We start from the raw sequence: 21,178 nt of genomic DNA on the forward strand, positions 1-21,178 counted from the left end.
ACTAGCTAGAGGATATGCAATTCCTGATTGACAGCAGGACCAGCATTATGCAGATTTTGTAAGAGAGAACAGCAGCTCAGACACCGTGGGCCTCGCTCAGTTAGGAATCACTACATTCATGGCGTTGGTTTTTATTCTGTGAACAGGACAAAGCAGTTCCTCTTTTGTTTTTATTAAAGTGATACTGCAGCGCAGTTTCAACATCAGCTAAGCATACATATGTGGAAATCTGATATTCTCACCAAATTAGCTAATTTTTAGCCGCGTTCCATGCTTATCTCTAGACCTTTGTGCATTAAATCCTATCTTGAGCTGTTCTCTTTATACACAAGTGTGTTTTGCCTGTGCCTTCCTGCCTGTTTCAGGGAGAAGCTTTATGTAGGTCAGGCTTGGCTTAAGCAGATTTCCTGAACCTGCGTCAGCTTAAGCTGGAGGAATTTTAATAAACCCTCCCCTGTAGGCGTGGGCCTAAACGAGGCTAGCCTAGTTAAGCCTGATCTTTTTCCGTTTGTGAAAAGAGCTGAGCAGAGCTGAAGGCTGCATGGTGGTTTCAGAAACTGCCTCCTTAATCTGAGACCAGAACAATGGTAGGAAAGGCCAGATCTTCCAATTTTACCTTATCTGAAAAGCTTGATCTGCTAAAGCTGGTGAAGCCATATGTGAAAATTCTCGAGGAACACACTAACAAGCATTCAGTGATAGTGGAAAAGAATAGATGTTGGGATATCATAGCGGTTAACTATAATGCAGTTGGCGTAGACCGCCCTCCTCGAACAGCGCAGGGCCTACGCACCCTTTACAAAAGGCTCAAAGAATATGCCAAACAGGAGCTTTTGCAGCAGAAAGACAGCCAGTCAGACTTAAAAAGCAGTATTTCTGAGCCAACCAAGAAAGTTATGGAGATGATCCCCCAGATTGCCAGTTTTTGCCTGGTAAGAGACAGGAACTACATACAAAGGTAAGCTTTATTTTATTTTGTTGTGGAAAATTATGGCGCCTCCTGTCTATTGGGCTCTGGCTTAGCTGTGGCAGAGATATGCATAGTAAGCATCCCCCCTGGGAGCAATGAATAGTGGCTTTGTTTTGCGTTCTAAAAAAAGAAAAGTGAGGCTATAAGGAATTTTCCTGCTGCATTTCATTGAAGTCACTTTTATTGTCTTCCCTTCCCCCTTCCCTCCTCCTGTGGTTTCTAACAAGTGAAGGTTAGGGAGGAATGGTTGGGGTGAAATTTGTGACATCTGTTCTTAAACTTTTTCAGCTTTAAAGTTAAATTTTTTAATTAGCTGAGAGAGAGGCCTTTTAAGATTTCATTTAAGATTACATTTCATTGGAATTTTCAGCTTCATAGAAAGTTAGTTGTAGGAGAAATGGAACCCTTGCTTGTATGTGAAATTGTCACTGTCTCCACTTATTGAATATACTTTGAGCTAAAAAACTAAAATCAATAATTGAGTAAACTTATTAATGGTATTATTGCATATGGTAAGACAGTTTACATTATTTTTCTAACATATTTAAAATAAACACAAGGAAAGGAGCTAATGCCTAATTAGGGATTCAGGTTGCTTAATAAAATGTAAAGTTTTTATGTATTTATTAATGGTATTGATCGTGGGTTACATAGGAAAGGGCAGGTTTTCACAAATTGCTTTTAATAGACCTATGAATATCAAACTATGAATTTTAATAGACCAACAAGAACACCTGGTTTCATAGAGTTAGACACATTTTATTGTTGTTAAATTCTTGGGCTACATGACTACTTGCCTTGGAATCTTAAAGACTATTATCTTACTGCTGATTCAAATTTCAACCGCTGGCAAAAGATAAAAATGGCAGCTACATTCTTCTGAACCATTTAGGGTAATTTAAACAAGCTGTAAACTTCTTGTTAGTTGACAGACCTTTCAAATAAAGCTTTACAATGTGCATTTCTATTAGTGGAAGAGTCATTATATAAGCAAATTTATTGATCACCTGTGAAAACTTTTTGAAGTAAGGAGAGGAACAGGGAAAGAAGTTTTTAACCAAACATATTTGTTATTTTGATAATTTACTGGGATCATTTTTAAGCTCAGTTTCTTACCACATATTGCTTATTTCTAGTTGATAGCATAGTAAAAAAAAAAAAAAAATCACTAGTGGGAATCTGGGACATGGGTACATAATGTATTAAATTATGGGGGCACTACTTAAAATGTTCACTGAGATGACAAATGATTAAATCTTAACATGCTGATGTCCAGAAACCTCCACCGTAAGACTGTTTTATACTGTATTACTTCCTACATTTTTATTCTCCTCAAACCATAAGAAAAGTTGCTTTTGCATTACAGGTATAAAACCATCTTTTGGGTCTTAAGTATAGATTTGTATAGACGTTTGTAATTTGAAAACTACACATAGAAACTGTAGTTTTAGTTGGATATTTTAAAAACACAATGAATATAGAAGAGAAATAAGATACAAGTATCTGTTTATATTTTGACCATTTGTATGTGTATGTATGTTACATATACAATCTTTTGGGACAGCATTTCTCTGATAAAAGGAATTAATTGATTCACATATTTTTATACTTTTTAAACAATAACTTTTTTTTCATATTTTAAAGTGAAGAATATCAGAAATAAGCCATTTAAATGCTTGCTTATGTTAGTGTCTACACTGCCATTTTTCATATTAGCGTTTTCATGTAATATATTGATATATTTAATGTGCTTATATTTATTTGGCATCATCTTGAGTCTTGATAACTATCTCACAAGTTTATAATTATTTTATAATGTAAAATTATATTTTGTGTTTTTGTAACCCACTTGATCCTTACAGTCCATACTTCTAAATTTTAGAAACCCTTCTGTTTATCACTTTTGTGACTTTCTCTAAAGCATTTTTTATATGCTGACCTTACTTATAATGTTTCCACTAAAATGGAATAGAATATAAGACATTTTTAATTTACATGAGAGTATAATCTATATGTCAATTGTATTGTACTCTATTATTGTAAATATTAATTTGGAATAGTTATAGTATAAATTTTTAAATTTAATCTGCAGTGGTAATATTTTTTCATTGTAGGTTTTAGAGATGTTTATAAAAGTAAACCTTACTAATTTGAATTACGTTTATATTCTGTCGTCTTGCTTTTGAAAATCATAAGATGGTAGCCACCCACAGTTTGGCTCAGTGGTTGAGCATTAACCTACGAATCAGGAGGTGTCAGTTCAGTTCCTGGTCAGGGCACATGCTGGGGTTGCAGGCTTGGTCCCCTGGGAGGGGCGAGCAGAAGGCAGCCAATTGATGATTCTCTCTCATCATTGATGCTTCTCTCTCACTCCCTACCTCCCCTCTTCCCTGAAATCAATAAAAAAATATTTTTAAGAGAAAATTATAAGATGACAAAAAAGTTATGAAAATGGATGAATTTATATAATCTACAAATAGTTTTTTTTTTATAACATACTATATATTTCATTTGTATCCCTTAAACAAACATCTGATGTTATTGACAATTTAATGCCATTAGTAAGTGACATATGGGGATTTAAATTTTTTCCTAAGTTCTGCTTAAACTATGTTACTTATCATTTGTGAAATGTTCTGTAAATAATGTTAATATAGCACTTTCTCAGTAATATCTAATAATCTCTTTCCATTTCTAACTTTTATTTTTTAGTAAGGCAGAAGCTAAAATTTAAAAATAACCCTCAAGAAACAAGATGATATAGTCTTAATAGCTTCCTGGTATAACTGAAATTATTTTTTAAAAAACAGAACTTTAAGGGACATTATATTTACATAGTAACATATTAATAAATTCTGCTAAAATTGTAGATGCCTATACAGTTTTATGGAAATAACATGTAAATTTAATAAACTTTCAATGTATTATATATAGCCTATTTAAAACCATTGCACTAACATAACCTTTTTATCTATATTTAATCATTCCACATATGATGATCACCTACCAGGTTTCAAGTATAGTCTTATGCAAGGTGCTGGGGATACAGTGGCCGGTTAACTTTACCTGACCAATGGTTGACAGACTGAGAGAACAACTGAGTCATGTGGTTTAGGATAGGTACGATTAAACATTGCACCTGAAATTGGTTAGTTAGGATAATCCTGATGGCATCTGAAGCCATACACAATCTTTGATTTTTTTTTTTTTTTTTTTTTTTTTTTTTTTTTTTTACAAATGCAGAAAACATTGCTTCTCATAGATGCCCTTCCATTATCCTCCTAGGAGTCTTGGAACTTGGCAATTTTTAGATCAATCCAGGAGAGCAGAAGCTGATCAAGGGCAAAGAAGGTATGGGGATAGCAAGACCCAGAATACCATTAAAGAACATCAGGCTTGTAGGAGCAATTGGCGCCTCTTTGAAATCATTAAAAATGGCTTTTCTTTTTTATTTACCTTATTGTCATTTGTGTAGTATTAGTAATTTCCTGTTCTTTTAGGAGCCGGATTTTTAAGTTAAGAATGGGAAATAACATATATGTATGGTATTAAGATCCTAAATTTAATTACTTTCAATTTGTTACTCTAAGGGTTAAATATTTTGTTTCATAATTTTTTTATAGCTTTAAAGTTTAATAATTTAATGTACATTAAACATGAAGTTATGGTGTAAATATGTTCTTGTCTTCATTTGATTTACATTTTATAATGCTTTTTTGTGTGCTGTAGTGCAAACTTGGCTGAGGCGGCAGAGGCTGGTACCAGTTCACTACAGGTAATGTTGGATCAGCATCCCGTGGCTATAACAGTGGAGGTGAAGCAAGAAGAAGACATTAAGCCCTCTCCTCCACTGGTTTTAAATTTGGGACAGAGTTATACTTTAGAGCAAAGAGAAGAGCATGAATTAGTACGTGCTATGGAAAGGTCTGTGTCGCCGTCGCTTTCCTCTGTTGATATGAGAATGACATCGTCTCCATCTTCCATCCCGAGGAGAGATGATTTTTTTCATCCTGAGTGTGGAGGACACCTTAGGTCACGATTAGGGTATGATCCTCAGATTCTGCAAATGCTGAAAGAGGAGCATCAGATAATTTTAGAAAATCAAAAAAATTTTGGATTATATGTTCAGGAGAAGAGGGATGGATTGAAAAGAAGGCAGCAGCTAGAAGAAGAGCTGCTACAAGCAAAAATTGAAGTGGAGAAGCTGAAAGCAATTCGCTTACGGCATGATCTGCCTGAATATAATAGTTTCTAAATTTTTTTTTTTTCAGTTTCGCAATATGATCATTTGAATTTTGGCCAAATTACTTTCTCTTAGGGTTGTCTTAAAGCAGAATATGTATTCTTATAATGTATCGCTAATCTCTATTATGAAAAAAAGACAACTTTTTGTGACATTTTGAAAACTATTTAATTTTCTTTTGAGGTATATATTTTTTGTCTCTCCTCAATGTTTTTTTCTTTTTAAAATAAATCTTTATTGTTCAGATTATTACAAATGTTCCTCTTCCCCCCCCCCCCCATTGCTCTCCTCCACCAGGTTCCCACCCCACCCTCTGCCCTTTCCCCATCCCCCATTGTCCTCATCCATAGGTGCACAGTTTTTGTTCAGTCTCTTACTGCATCCCCCACTCCCCTTTTCCCCGAGAATCATCAGTCCACTCCCCTTTCATACCTCTGATTCTATTATATTCAACAGTTAATATTGTTCATCAGGTTTTTTAATTCCCTTGGTTTTTAGTTTCACTTGTTGATAGTTACGTATTTGTTGTGCATAATTTTTATCTTTATCTTCTTCCTCTTTCTAAAGAACCCCCTTCAACAATTCATATAATTCTGGTTTGGTGGTGATGAACTCCTTTAGCTTTTTTTTATTAGTGAAGCTCTTTATCTGGCCTTCGATTCTGAGTGATAGCTTTGCTGGGTAGAGTATTTTTGGCTGTAGGTTCTTGCTATTCATCACCTTGAATATTTCTTGCCATTCCCGTCTGGCCTGCATGGTTTCTGTTGAGAAATCAGCTGACAATCATATGAGTGCTCCTTTATAGGTAACTACCTGCTTTTCTCTTGCTGCTTTTAATATTCTCTCTTTGTCTTTTGCTCTTGGGATTTTAATTATGATGTGTCTTGGTGTGGTCCTCTTTGGATTCCTTTTGTCCAGGAGTTCTGTGCGCTTCCTGGACTTGTAAGTCTATTTCTTTCACCAGGTGGGGGAAGTTTTCTGTCACTATTTCTTTCAGTATGTTTTCGATATCTTGCTCTCTCTCATCTTCTGGGACCCCCATAATTCTGATGTTGGTTCGCTTGAAGTTGTCCCAGAGGTTTCTTACATTATCTTCAACTTTCTGGATTCTCTTCTTGCTTCTGTGGAGGAGTGTCCTCTGGCTCTTTGTGTTCCAAATCTTTGACTTGATTCTTGCGATCTTCCATTCTGTTTTTAGGATTCTGTATAATATTTTTTATTTCAGACAATGTATTCTTTATTTCTAGTTGATCCCTTTTCATATCCTCAAATATCTCATTTATTTTATCCCCCCCCCCCCTTTTTTTTTTAGGAAATTCTTGAAAAACCTTATAATGTAGTTTTGAACTCAGTGTCCATTCTTTTACTTTCCTCCATCTTCTTCCTTTGTGTCCTGCCTCTTCTCTTCATTTTAGCTGCTTCCCTGATTTGATGGAATAATTTTGTGTGCGAGGTGTTCTGGTAGAGCCCAGTAGCACAGCCTTCCCAGTTACTCGAGGGGGACAGTCTTGGTGCAGCCCTTTGTGGGCTGTGTGTGCAGTCTTGTTGTTAAGCCTTCCTTGTTATTGGTATCACTGGGAAGCGTTGACCTCCAAGCCAATTGGCTCTGAAGATCCGCAGTGTCTCAGCTAGGAGGGCTTCTGTGCTCAGCTTGGATGGGGCGGAGTCTCGGGATGGTGCAGATAAGCAAGCTTTGGTTCCCCGTCAGTCCCGCCTTAGGAAAGTCCTATTCGCGGCGAATCACACAAGATTGGTTGCAGGCTCACGCACCTCTTGGGTAAAGGCTGTTCTTGAGTTTTGTCTGCTCCCTGACAGCCAGTTTTCCCCGGCTCAGAGTTGTCTCTCGGTGCAGTTGGGAGTTTTATTTTTTCTCCTGAACGAGAAAGCCAGCCTCCCAGAGAGCTTCTGTGTTCCACTTGGGTGGGGCAGAGTCTCTGTGTGGTGCAGACAAGCTTTGGTTTCCTGTCAGCCCCTCCCTACGAGGATCCGGTTCCTGAGTCCCGCAGTAATGGCCGCTGGCTTCACGCACCTCCTAGAGATCTCTGCTCACTGCCTGACAGTCCGGCCTCCCCCTGACTGGGGCCGTCTATCAGAGCAATAGGGTGGTTCTGTTTTCCTCCCGAACAAGAAAGCCAGCCGCGCGTTAGCTGTCCGCCGTCTTCGCGTGCTGGTAGTAAGCCAGCAGCGAACTCGGCGGCCGCCTTTTCGAGCACACAGTTCTCCGCACCTTCACAGTTCCTGAGGCTCAGCGACCTTTCTCTCTCCTTCCCTGATGTCAGAGCTTCCTCTCAGCCAGCCGTCCGGCACTTCAGGACAATGTTTCCCCCGTTTTCCAGTTGTAAATTCAAAATTGTTGTGGTAGGCTGCATTCAGGTGTCTACCCTATGCTGCCATCTTGGTTTCTCCTCCTCAATGTTTTTTTCTAAGAAATTTAATTGTTGGCCTTACAAAAGATGTTATATTTTGATCATTAAAATATACACAAATATATACACAAACACATTCTTTCAGAGCTCTGTCTTCAACATTTTAAATTAGAGCTTTGAAAAGCTGTAGTTCAAGGTTTTTAATTCAGTCTAATTTAGAAGCAATACTAGCCTAAATACAGGAAGCTTGCCTTGATGACATTGATTTTTATGCTTTTATTTTTTGAAGGAGTAAGTCCTAGGACTTTAGTGATGGGAGGTATTTGGAAGTCACTTTTTACCCCCTCTTCAGTTTAGAAGCTAATGAAACTGAGGAATAGAACTCAGTGGCTTACTTGACATAGCAAAGCTATTTATGGCAGAGCAAGGACCAGCACTGAGTTTTTGTTTGTAATCACCGCCCCCCCCCCCCCCCCCCGCTATTCCATAGAAATAAAGATCCATTAAAATTAAAAACTTAGAGTTGCTTATTTTATTAAAATAGTTTTTAAAGGTTGGATGGTTATGAAATCGGGAATTGTATCAATTATCTCCCATCCCCCACCCACCCTGTTTGTGGTTTTTTTTGTTTGTTTGTTTTTTTGCCAACAAAATAAGATAGTCTCTTAAAGCTATTATATATCTTGGCTGTAGATTTAATGTTTTAATTCACTTTTAATGTCTTATTCTGAAAAAGATTTCACAGTAAACATTTTAATGAACAAAATTAAAATTTTACATAGGTTAAAAGTAGCAAAAGGAATGTTTATAGTTTATGATATAGTCTGTTATGTTTTTTTAAATATTGCTATTTTAGTATTTGTGGAAATAAAGCTTTCATTCTTAAAGCACACATATTAAATTTAAGTTACATCTTTAGTATCTATATTACTTATCGATTTCTATTTTTGCTAGAGCTTTGTTGAGGAAGCATTTTTAAGCCAAGCTTTAGAACGGGATAGGCAGGATTTTAGCAGTGTAGTGGAAAAAGGACATTTAAGTCAAAGTGAGCAGCACAAAGATGTGGATAATCGCTTACAAGCATAAATGCAGTGCTAAGTAGAAGGCCCATTAGGATGGTGGTAATCCGAAGACATCTTCCTTGACTGTAGCTACTGTTTAGTTCCAGGAGACTTTTTACATGCACAATAAGCTAGAGATCTGCATTTTGTGTAAAATTTTCCAATTTTAAAATGTTTGCTAATAATTCAAAATGCTTAAAACACCACACAGATAAAACATGTGACATCATTCAGCCTGCGGGCTTCCTTTGTGGCTTTAAGGAGTAAGAGCAGTGGTTCACCAAGAGTAGATCTTGACCAGTAGTATGAGCATCACTTGAGAACTTGTGAGAAATGTAAATTCATGCCTTTTGAATTAGAAACTTTGGAGGAGGAGTCCAGCAATATTTTAACAAACCCTCAGTTTAAAAACCACTAGAACAGAATATTTTGGAATCTAGCTTGTTGCTTAGATTCTAATCTAATCTAATTAGATTCTTATTCTAATCATAATAGATTCTCAAAAAATTTTGTTGAAAAGAGGAGTAAAAGTGAGTTAAAGGATATTAATCGGGAAGTTGGTTGGTGCCAGATAATGGATTACATTCAAAACTAGTTTTAGCCCTGGCCTGGTAGCTCAGTTGGTTTGAGTGTCCTCCTAATAAGCCTAGGTTGTGGGTTCCATCCCTGGTGAGGGCACATATAAGAATCAACCAGTAAATGCATAAATAAGTATAATAACAAATCGATGTTTTTTTTGTTTTGTTTTTTAAATATATATTTTATTGATTTTCCACAGAGAGGAAGGGAGAGGGATAGAGAGCTAGAAACATCAATGAGAGAGAAACATCGACCAGCTGCCTCCTGCACACCCCCTACCGGGAATGTGCCCGCAACCAAGGTACATGCCCTTGACCAGAATCGAACCTGGGACCTTCCAGTCCTCAGGCCTACACTCTATACACTGAGCCAAACCGGTTTTGGCCAAATCGATGTTTTTTTCTCTCTTTCCCCCTTCTTTCTCTCTCTCTCTCTCTCAAATTAATAAATTAAAAAATATACTTTTTAAGGAATCAGAGTTGAATGTAAAATGGGAAGCCATTGAAGGCTTTTGATTAGGGGGATATAAATTAAGAGTTCTAAGTTAGTGTTATAATAGCATCTTGTAGTGAGAGTAAAGGAAGTCTGAAATTTAGGTTATGGCTATAGAAATAGAAATGATAAAAATAAAATGGACTGTTAGGATATTTTAGCTTGTTGATTGCTTAATTTCATCGACATTTTATATCTGCTATTAGATTTAAATATTTTATAAAAATGCCTTGAATATAATGATATATCATTTTGACAATTTCATCATCTTTAATTTGTACTATGACTTCTTTGAGTCTAATGAATTTTATAATTGTAATTTGAGGTAATGTTTTTACAATATAATTCTAGTAAATGCATTCTTATAATAGTTTAACTTTTTGAGATTATTGAAAGCAAATTACTGTATATAAAATAATTCGTATTTCAATCTCAGCATGTACTACTCATAATTGATGATGAGTATTTACTCTGTGAAGCTAAATCAGAGTTTTCCAAAATGTGTCCTGTGAGAATAATTCTGTGAGTTGTTTCTAGGAAAGACTTTTGTGTTAAAAAAAAGTATAACGTGCATCTTTTTTGTGTAATTAGGTTCTAAAATTAGTGTTGAAGGTAAACATGTGTATACAAAATTGCCCTTGAAGATTCTTTTGCTGCCCATAAGTTATAAACATAGTCTGCTTCTGTCAGATTTTTCTCCAATATTGGTTAAGATTGTTGTTGCCATCCTATATCTTTTCTTACCCATATGAACTTAAATGGTACATTGTAGATTTTCTTAGTTTATTTTATTTATTGTTTTATAATTCTTTTTTTCTCCTTTATTTTCCAATGGGGGTACATTGTTGTTTTTACAACTTATGATTTTCTAAACGAGGTATGATTTATAATGACATCCTGAAAAAGATAATGAAGCTCTCTCATTTCTAAAGATACTGGCATATTTCTTAAAATATTTAAATCAAGTATTTTTATGTATGATAATGAGACATCAGCTTGGAGTTATTTCACTTTTGAAAGATTCACTCTATCCTTTGCATAAAATGTTTTCATGTGCCTTCTTTTAGGGTAATGTCAGATTTTAAATAGACGTGTTTAAATCATTTAGTGTGTGATGAAATGTATTTAATATATATTGTCGATCATGGTTAAATGTTTTAATACATGTTCTTTTAAATATAAGGTAATACATTATACTGATTTGTGTGCTCGTTTTGTGTGTCAAGACAAAGAATTCAATACTGTTGAGATAAAATTTTAGAAGGCAAATTGAAATAAATTTATTTACAGGATTGTGGTATAGTAGATATTAAATGTACCATGTCTAAATATCATAACATACTTATTTTTCAAATATTAAGATCCATACATTCTCAAAATCTATTAATATTTGATAGTAAATTTGATTATAAGTACTTAAAAATAATTAGATAAAAATGGTTGAAATACTTAATACAAAAGGTTAAAATCTTAAAATATGCACCCTAATTATTATTATTATTATTATTTTAATATATTTTATTGATTTTGTTCAGAGAAAGAGAGAGAGAGATAGAAACATTGATGAGAGAGTCATCGATCAGCTGCCTCTTGCACACCCCCTACTGGGGATATGCCCGCAACCAAGGTACATCCCCTTGACCGGAATCGAACCCAGGACCCTTCAGTCCCCAAGCCGATGCTCTATCCATTGAGCCAAACCGGTTTCGGCGCAACCTAATTATTAAGTTATACTAAGTCTTTGCTTATGATTTTGATTTGTTTGATTAAAACTAGTAGCTATAATTTGAATTTGTTATTTTTATTTATTTTTAAAATATATTTTGATTTTTTATAGAGAGGAAGGGAGAGAGATAGAGAGCTAGAAACATCCATGGGAGAGAAACATCGACCAGCTGCCTCTTGCACACCCCCTACTGGGGATGTGCCCGCAACCAGCGTACATGCCCTTGACCGGAATCGAACCTGGGACCTTTCAGTCCGCAGACCGATGCTCTACCACTGAGCCAAACTGGTTTCGGCTGAATTTGTTATTTTTAATTGCTTTGTAAATAATGGAAAGCAAAATAAATAAGATAAAAATACCATCCAAGTCAGCCCAAACAGTTTAAACTAAAGAATATATATCATTAGACTTACACATTTGTTAGATCTTTCATATTTTTAAATTATGTGTGAATTCAATTCTGTTACAAGATTAAGAAACTCTTCAAACATAGAAAATTTCAAAAGCATTTTACAGTGAACATATGCCTGTCACCTAAATTCTACAATTAATTTTTTCCTTTATCCATCTATCAGTTCATTTTAAAAAATAGATTTTTATTGGCTTTAGAGAGAGTTAGGAAGGGAGAGGGAGAGAGAGAGAAACATTGATGAGAGAAACATCAATCATCTGCCTCAAGCAGACTCCCTACTGGGGATTGAGCCTGCAACCCAGGTACATGCCCTGACCGGAATTGAATTGGCAACCTCTTGGTGCATGGACACCACTCAACCAAAAGGCCACCAATTGATTTTTAAAGAAAACCCATATTATTATTTTTTAAAGTTTTCTTCCTTTTTTTGCTCAATTCCTTCACCCCCCCCAACCACTGTGCACTTCCCCCTAATTATAGGCCAGTCTCCCTGATAAACATAGATGCTAAAATCCTCAAAAAAATATTAGTAAACCAGATCCAGTAATACATTAAGAAAGATCATACACCATGGTCAATTGGGATTTATTCCGGGATTTCAAGTTGATACAATATCTGCAAATTAAAAAAAGTGATGCACCACATAAACAAAACGAAGGATAAAAACCACATGATGGTATCAGTAGATGCCAAAAAAGCATTTGGTAAAATCCAGCACCCATTTACGATAAAAACTCCCCACAAAGTGAGAATAGAAGGAACATACCTCAATATAATGAAGGCCATATATGGCAAACCCACAGTCGCTGTCAATGGGCAGAAACCATCAGCTTGGGAACAAGACAGGGATGTCCGCTCTCACCACTCTTATTCAACACTAGAGGCCCGCTGCATGAAGATTTGTGCAACAGGCTTTCCTTCACCTGGCTGTTGGCACAGGTTTTCCTCCGACATCCAGGACCCAGGCCTTCATTCTGGCCGCAGTCTGGCACCTTCGCTCCAACTGGAGTGCCCCCCCTGTAGCTCCCTCCACTCCACTCCCTCCTCCTCAGAGCAGGCAGCCTGCCCCGCCTGGCTGCTCCATGCCTGGAGTGGCTGGGGGGTGGGGCTGCCACCATATTTGTCCTGATAATTTTCATATTCCCTCTTGATTGGCTGGTGTGCGTTGCGGAAGTATGGCCAATTTACATATTTCTCTTTTGTTAGTGTTGCTTAAAACCCTCTCAAATTCAGAACATTGTCACCCCAGATAGCTTTCTCTTGTCCCTTTCTAATCAGTTCTCTGGCACCATAGGCAACCACTGTTCTAATTTTTTAAAAGCATAAGTTTTGCCTGTTCTACAACTTCAGTACTTGGAATCATATAGCATGTATCCTTTGCTTCTGTTTTCTTTCACCCATTTTAACATTTTTTATTTTATTTTATATATTTTATTGAATTTTTACAGAGAGGAAGGGAGAGGGATAGCGATTTAGATTCACCCATAAGAGAAACATTGACCAGCTGCCTCCTGCACACTCCGGCCTAAGCCTCCACTCAAGGCTACAAAGTTTCAATTATAGAAGGTAAACAAATCCAAACAGAAATGGCTGCCGCCCCTGAGCAAGCAGGAGGCTTGGCTCCACTCCAGGCTACAAAGTTTGAATTGTAGAAAGTAAATATATCCCAGATACCAAAGCCTCCGTTTGGGTCACTGGGGGGCGTGGCTGGCCTGAAAACCACCACAGACCCCTTGCTCAGGCCACCCCACACCCCAAGGGAACCCCCACCCTGATCCGGGACACCCTTCAGGGCAAACCAGCTGGCCCCGACCCATGCACCAGGCCTATATCCTATCTAATAAAAGAGTAATATGCAGATTGACCATCACTCCATCACACAATATGGCTGCCTCCATATGGTCAAAGATCCTGCCCCTATGTGGACACAAGATGGCCAGCAGGGGAGGCAGTTGGGAAGGATCAGGCCTGCAAGGGAAGGCAGTTGTGGGTGATCAGGCAAGTAGGGGAGGGCAGTTGGGAGGGACCAGGCCTGCAAGGGAGGGCAGTTGAAGGTGCTCAACCCTGTAGGGGAGGGCAGTTAGGGGTGACCAGGCCGGCATAGGAGGGAAGTTGGGGGCAAACGGGCTGGCAGGGGAGCAGTTAGACATCAATCAGGCTGGCATGGGAGTGGTTAGGAGGTAATCAGGCTGGCAGGCAGAAGCAGTTAGGGGCAATCAGGAAGGCACGCAGGCGAGCGGTTGGGAGCCAGCTGTCCTGGACTGTGAGAGGGGTCCCGGATTAGAGAGGGTGCAGGCTGGGCTGAGGGACAACCCTCCCCTGCCCTTGCACATGAATTTCATGCACTGGGGCTTTAGTCAAATATAAAACAGGAACAAATTTTGAAAGTGCAGAAAGATATTATTGGTCTTGCATTTAATGCACAATTACTGCTACTGGTAGAAAACATGCAAAAGGAAAATGAATTAAAATTGCACACTCCAGCCATAGCCAGTTCGGCTCAGTTTAACCAGCGTTGGCCTGTGGACTAAAGGGTCCCGGGTTCCATTCCGGTCAAGGGCAATGTACCTCAGTTGCAGGGTTGGTCCTTGGCCCTGGTCAGAGTGCGTGCAGGAGACAACCAATCATTTGTCTCTCTCACATCGCTGTTTCTCTCTCTCCCACTCTCTAAAAATGGAAAAATACCCTTGGGTGAGGATTAACAACAACAAAAGTTGCACACCACAGAGTTCTCTTCAGAGTTAAAAAACTAACCAAAGTATCTGTCCTTTTTGTTAATGCTAAAAACTGAAAACTTTATCTGGGAAAATCAAGGTTGATAAAACCACCGAAATAACATGACAACCATCAAGTTATGTAAACACTGGTAAATTTGGGGCTGGTGGATGTCCCTCCGTTGTTGAGCATCGGCCTGTAAACCAGGGGCATGCAGGTGGAGTTAGCGCCTGCTTGTGAAGCTAGTGGGTCCCGCTCTGATGTCTGAAGCTGGCCACTGGCCCTTTGGGAGGGATTCTTGTGCTGGCTGGTCCTTGGCAACCTGTCTGGAGCTACCAGCGATCCACAGGCTGGAGCTGCCTCTGCTGGGCATGGGTGCATGCAGGAAGGACCAAGCGGCACCCCAGTGCTGGCTTTTACCACCGGGACTCGGGGGCGGGTAGGACAGCAAAAGTCCTAAGGCGCCCCAAGATCCGCCTCAGCCTTCCCCTGCCCGGCCTGGCCCTGCCTGCCAGCTCTATAACCTCAGTCACAGGAAGAGCTTACGGCTGTACTCAGCAGGGGTACATGCCACAGGGTGGGGCTAGCGGAAGTCCAGCAGGTGTTGCGTGTGTTAAAATTTCTTGCGCCTCTCTGGTTGAAAATCACTAACATATAGCATCAGGTGTAATATTAATAGCATCAAGTGTAAAATGTAATATTTATATTATATATATATATTGTGAAATCACAATAAGTCTAGTTAACATTGGATATGTTTTTAGAAGGTGATTCTGAAAATGTTTTTGAGAAAAGTATAGGCTTTCTGCCGAAACCGGTTTGGCTCAGTGGATAAAGCATCGGTCTGCGGACTGAAAGGTCCCAGGTTCAATTCTGGTCAAGGGCATGTACATTGGCTGCGGGCACATCCTTAGTAGGGGATGTGCAAGAGGCAGCTGGTTGATGTTTCTCTCTCATCGACGTTTCTAGCTCTCTATCCCACTCCCTTCCTCTCTGTGAAAAATCAATAAAATATTTTTAAAAAAAAAAAAGAAGAGAAAAAAAAAGTATAGGCTTTTGTAAGATGGAAAACCTAGAATCTTAGAATCAGAGGCCCAGGGTGGTTATTCTCTAACTGGGACACAAAATATTTTAACGAAATTCAGCCTCAGTCCTACTTTGCTGTTTTACGTTTGTTCTTATTTGAAAAAACTACAGATTTTTCTTTCAGAGAAATTTGTGATCTTATTTTAGGTTTCCCTGACTTGTCGTATCACTGTTAATCAAATCAGTTGTTTAAAATGTGATTTTAGCTATTTTCCCATGGATGTTGAAATATCATTTTTTAATTCTTAGAGTTTTAAAATGTTTGCAGTGGTTATTATGTTATTTTACTTTAACTGAGTTTACATGACTTTGAGATAAGAAATTTATATTCATTGCAATCATGGTAATGCTACCCTGTTTCCCCGAAAATAAGACAGTGTCTTATATTAAGTTTTTCTCCCAAAGTTGCGCTAGGTCTTATTTTCAGGGGATGTCTTATCTTTCCATGCGCTAGGTCTTATTTTCGGGGAAACACGATAGTACCTGACATTTGAATTTCTCAGTTGATTAAATGCTAACATGATAATTTCAAATATTCTTTCATGCTTCTCAATACAGTCTGATTTTGTTGTGTGTTTTTGTTTGAATGGCTTTACTTTTAAACATTAAAGTGATCTTTAGTAATATGGTTTACGTATATTTTATATTTTTATTCTAGTTTATTCACCGCCTGAAGACATAACAGTGTCTACCGGACAAGAAGTGGAACGTGGTAGTGTGGTTAGATATTTCACGGTTGTTTGGTGTAAGGCTTCAAAGAAAAAACACAAAAAGTGGGAAGGTGATGCTGTTCTCATTGTGAACGGAAAATCACTTACATTGAAGGACCTGGAAGGCAAAGACATTGGAAAAGGTATTGTGATATTACCCAGTGTTTATGACTTGGCCTAAAATTAGTATATATCTTTGGTTACATCATTGAAATCTAGTTGGGTTTTATAGAGCGGTGGTTTAAGAGGTTCTTTTTTATCTAAATTATCTCGTAAACATAAAATTCTCTCGTAATGTTTAGTCTTATGTATACTAGCTCAGTGAGGCACATCCCATCTCGTAGTTTCACTTTCTTCAAAAAAATTGATTTTCTAAAAAAAAAGAAAAAAAAAATTAAATGGTCAGCCAGGTGTATATATAGTTTGGCATTTTTCTGAGATTAAGCAGTTTGTCTTACTGTACCTCACTCCCACAACTTATTCTTTGTAGAATGCTAAGTGATTGAAATTTAAAAAGATATCGATCAGGAGTGGAATGAAATCTAATTTCAATAATGTCAAATGAACCTATATTTTACATTTATTTGTTTATTTATATTTATTGTTGAAAGTATTAGAGATGTCTCCCTTTTCCCCCCATAGACCCTCCCTCTCCAGTCCATTCCTATCTCCTCTAGATTATACATTTAAGTTGGAGGTTGCCATTATGTCTATTATAAAATGTTGCCAGCATGACTTATACTAATATAAATTAGCCCACAGATTCACCCAACAACATGTTAATTGATTTCTTATCTCTCCCTCCCTCTCTCATATCAATGAAAACATTTAAAGAGCCGAAACCGGTTTGTCTCAGTGGTAGAGCGTCGGTCTGCGGACTGAAAGGTCCCAGGTTCGATTCCGGTCAGGGGCATGTACGTTGGTTGCGGGCACATCCCCATTAGGGGGTGTGCAAGAGGCAGCTGGTCAATGTTTCTCTCTCATCGACGTTTCTAGCTCTCTATCTCTCTCCCTTTCTCTCTGTAAAAAATCAATAAAATATATTTAAAAAAAAAACATATAAAGAAAATATTGAACAACTACTATAAACATATACACTGTCATACTCAGTGTTTAGAGGAACTAAAATAAGTTACAGCAGATATTCATTGCATGTTATAGCTTAAGATAGATAAAGGCTAGATTTTTGAAGAACTTGTTCATGCTTATTTAATAAAATTCTCAAGCCAACTCGAGTGGTAAAGGTTATCAAAATTTCCTGGAATATCTTTTACCCCTTAGTTATAGTATACATGGTTTTGTGTATGTGTAGGTCATAATAAGATGATGTTTTAGTTGCAAGTAGCAAAAAATGCAAATTTGGTTTAAAACTGGTTTTTACCCTATCTATCGAAGTAGAGTCACCTAAGGTGCTTTTTAAAAAAATACCAGTGCTGATGGAATTGGAGAACATCATGCTGAGTGAAATAAGCCAGTCAATGAAAGAGAAACACCACATGACCTCACTCATTTATGGATAATAAAGAATATTATAAACTGATGAACCAAAAAATAGGTATAGAGACAGTAAAGCAACAAGCAGACTGTCAAATTACAGCAGGGAGGGGAGGGAGATCTGGGGGAGATAATAGATGAACCGAAGGACTTGTATGCATGCATATAAGTATTATACAACCAATGGACACAAAACTCTGGGGAGGGAGGGTATGTACGGAAAGAGGGGAGCAATGTTAAAATATGTTCACAGATAATAATTTAATAAAAAAAATGTAAAAAAAAAAAAAATACCAGTGCTTAGGCCCTGACCTCGGGGGCTGTGATATGTTTGGTCCGAATGATGGAGAAAGGGTGTATATGGAAGGCAAACAGGTCAATGTTTTTCTCTCATGTCAGTAATTAAGTCACCTTAGAGCAGTGTTTCCCAACCTTCTCTCATGATGAGAATCACCTGGTGGAGTTGTTAAAACACAGATTCCTGAATCCCAACTAAGAAGTGCTAAACTAGAATTTTTGAGAACATATAGGTAAAATTGCATACCTAACTTAGTGCTCTGTATATAACATCTGTGTTAGAGCACTAAGTTAGGTATGCAATTTTACCTATATGTTCTCAAAAATTCTAGTTTAGCACTTCTTAGTTGGGATTCAGGAATCTGTGTTTTAACAACTCCACCAGGTGATTCTCATCATGAGAGAAGGTTGGGAAACACTGCCTTAGAGTATCAGGAAATTAACCTTCTTTGTTCTCAATTTAAAGGCACTGGGTATAAATTCAAAGAGCTTGAGAAGATCGAAGAGGGCCACACCATGATGGTCGGTGGGAAAGAAATAGAAGTCATGGGTGCGATCTCCCCCGATGATTTCAGCAGCGGCAGGTGTTTCCAGCCCGGAGGAGGAAGTCCTGCGATATCACGTTCTTCGCAAGCCGCCAACAAGAGTTTCTCTAACCCCTTAAAAAGTGTCTGTAAGCCAAGTTCAAAGGAAAATAGGCAGAATAGTTTCCAAAACTGCAAACCACGCCATGATCCATGTGCACCAAGTAAGATTTAAAAATTAGTTTGGATATTCTGTTTCTCCTGTCAAAAGATTTTTGGTATGTGAATTTAAACTTTAAATTTGCTTTTAAACTTTTCAGATGAAATTATGTATATATTATTCTTCAGACACATAATCTGATGTAAGGGATAATGGTGATGTTGAGTAAAATTGTGGTTTGAGAATTATTTTATAAGAAACAGTAATAAAAATTCTGTGCATGCATTGAAGGAAAATATGCATATTGTAGAATGTATACACACAGACATACATGTGTATGGTTTTGGAAAAAATATGACATTTAGTAAGGAGAAAAATTAATAAATTCATGAATGAGGATTATGTTTTTTATGCTTTCATTTTGAAGACTATGTCTTGATTATATGCATTATCATATTAAAATATTGAATAATAAGATGTCATATAAAGAATTAAATTTTACCCCTAACCGGTTTGGCTCAGTGGATCAGTAGATAGAGCGTTAGCCTGTAGGTTGAAGGGTCGCAGGTTTGATTCCGGTCAAGGTTGTGGGCACATTCCCAGTAGGGGGTGTGCAGTAGGCAGCTGATTGATGTTTATCTCTCATTGATGTTTCTAACTCTCTATCCCTCTCCCTTCCTCTCTATAAAAAAAAATCAATAAAATATATTTTTGAAAAATTAAATTTTAGCCTATCTGGCATAGCTCAGTGGTTGAGTGTTGATCTATGAACCAGGAGGTCACAGTTCGATTCCTGGTCAGGGTATGTGCCCGAGTTGCAGGCTTAATCCCCAGTGGAGGGTTGTGGGGTGTGGGAGGAGGCCAGTCAATGATGACTTCAGATTTATCTTTTTATAACTAGACCTGCTATCTAGTTATATTTGATTTTGTAATTTTTGGTAGTATTTTAATAAAGCTTTTAAATTATATTAGCATATTTCTAAAGAATTACATTATTGGACAATAATGTAATTCTTTAGAAATATGCTTTGCAAAGATTAATTCTTTTTACATTTATGAGTATAGTGATTACCTTGAAGCAAATAATGGTGGTGAAGTCAGTGGGAAATCCTCAGTTCTTCTGGCTGACAGGAATAGTGGTCATTGTTAGTATGTACGGTACTGAAAATAAAGGGCATCTTTATGTTAAATTTAGGGAGCTTTTCCAGAATAAGAAGCTTTGCAAGCACATGTTGGCAAAATTCCAACCTATGCTTTCTGTTGGATATAATAGTTCTCTTTGCTTTGAGTACTGAACTATTAAATGCTGTGGCTTAGTGGATTTCTTATTAGAAATAGTGAATTTCAGAGCACTGAGTATATGAAGTTTAGAAAACTCTTTGTAATTCTTTGCATGAAATCTTACATCAATAAGGCATGAGATTTTATTTTATTTTTAAATGAGATTTTATTTTATTTTATTTAAAGGTGCAGTGCATGCAAATTTGTACACTGGGTGGGGGAGCGGCTCTCACAGTCCGCAGCCCAGGAATCCTTGCCCCTTACCACCGGCCTGCGCGCTGCTCCTTAGCGCTGCCTCAGAGGCCGGAGAGGCTCCTGCCACTGCCCCTGCGCTTGCCTGAGCGGCACTCCCCCTGTGGGAGTGCACTGACCACTCCTGCATTGAGCGTCTGCCCCCTGGTGGTCAGTGCACATCATAGCGACTGGTCATTCCACTGTTTGGTCTATTTGCATATTAGCCTTTAATTATATAGGATTTTGTACCCTTGCTTAGCATTAATGTTATTAAATTTGAAGGGTTGTGGGTGTTTGTTTGTGGGTTTTTTTTTTTGTTTTTTGTTTTTGCCACAAATGATGACAAACAGTTCTATCTTATGAGTAATTAAAACAAGATAATGTAGCTGCTAACAAAGGGAAATTACAATTCATTTATAATTATTGTTTTTCCTTTTTCTTAAGATTCCTTTGTTATGCCCCGACCAGACAAAAATCATCAGTGGATGTTCAATAAGAACTGTTTCCCTGTTGTGGATGTTGTGATAGACCCTCACCTGGCACATTATCTTCGACCACATCAGAAAGAAGGAATCGTATTCCTTTATGAATGTATGATGGGAATGAGGTAGGAAAAGAAATAATTAGAGCTGAGTCTAATCTGAGTTTTGATTTAGCCCATAAAATAATGGTTTTTTTTTAGGAAGAGTTTGATACAGTGATTCGCAGAGGATCCATCATGAATTTTGTTGAAGTGAGTGGTACTTAAAATGCATTTATTTCAGAAGTGGTTCTTGATGGATATCATATATTAGCCATCTTGCTAGGAGCTGGGCACACAAGACTCAG

At 37.6% G+C, this 21,178-nt stretch overlaps 2 protein-coding genes across 2 annotated transcripts in view; both read left to right on the plus strand.

Annotated features, from left to right (window-relative positions):
* Window positions 1–21,178, plus strand: part of RAD54B (RAD54 homolog B) — a 49,115-nt gene that overhangs the window by 12,742 nt on the left and 15,195 nt on the right. The window contains exons 4-6 of the mRNA XM_084864698.1: window positions 16,309–16,503; window positions 18,618–18,899; window positions 20,795–20,957. Of these exons, the coding sequence (XP_084720824.1) occupies window positions 16,309–16,503; window positions 18,618–18,899; window positions 20,795–20,957 (640 nt within the window). The remainder of the gene's footprint in view (window positions 1–16,308; window positions 16,504–18,617; window positions 18,900–20,794; window positions 20,958–21,178) is intronic.
* Window positions 517–5,779, plus strand: FSBP (fibrinogen silencer binding protein). Its single transcript, XM_084864759.1, has 2 exons — window positions 517–958; window positions 4,700–5,779. Exons 1-2 carry the CDS (start codon window positions 585–587, stop codon window positions 5,223–5,225), a joined length of 900 nt encoding a protein of 299 aa, XP_084720885.1. The 5' UTR covers window positions 517–584; the 3' UTR covers window positions 5,226–5,779.

This window comes from Pipistrellus hanaki (genome assembly GCF_964339955.1).
Source record: "Pipistrellus hanaki genome assembly, chromosome: 17".
NCBI lineage: Eukaryota > Metazoa > Chordata > Mammalia > Chiroptera > Vespertilionidae > Pipistrellus > Pipistrellus hanaki.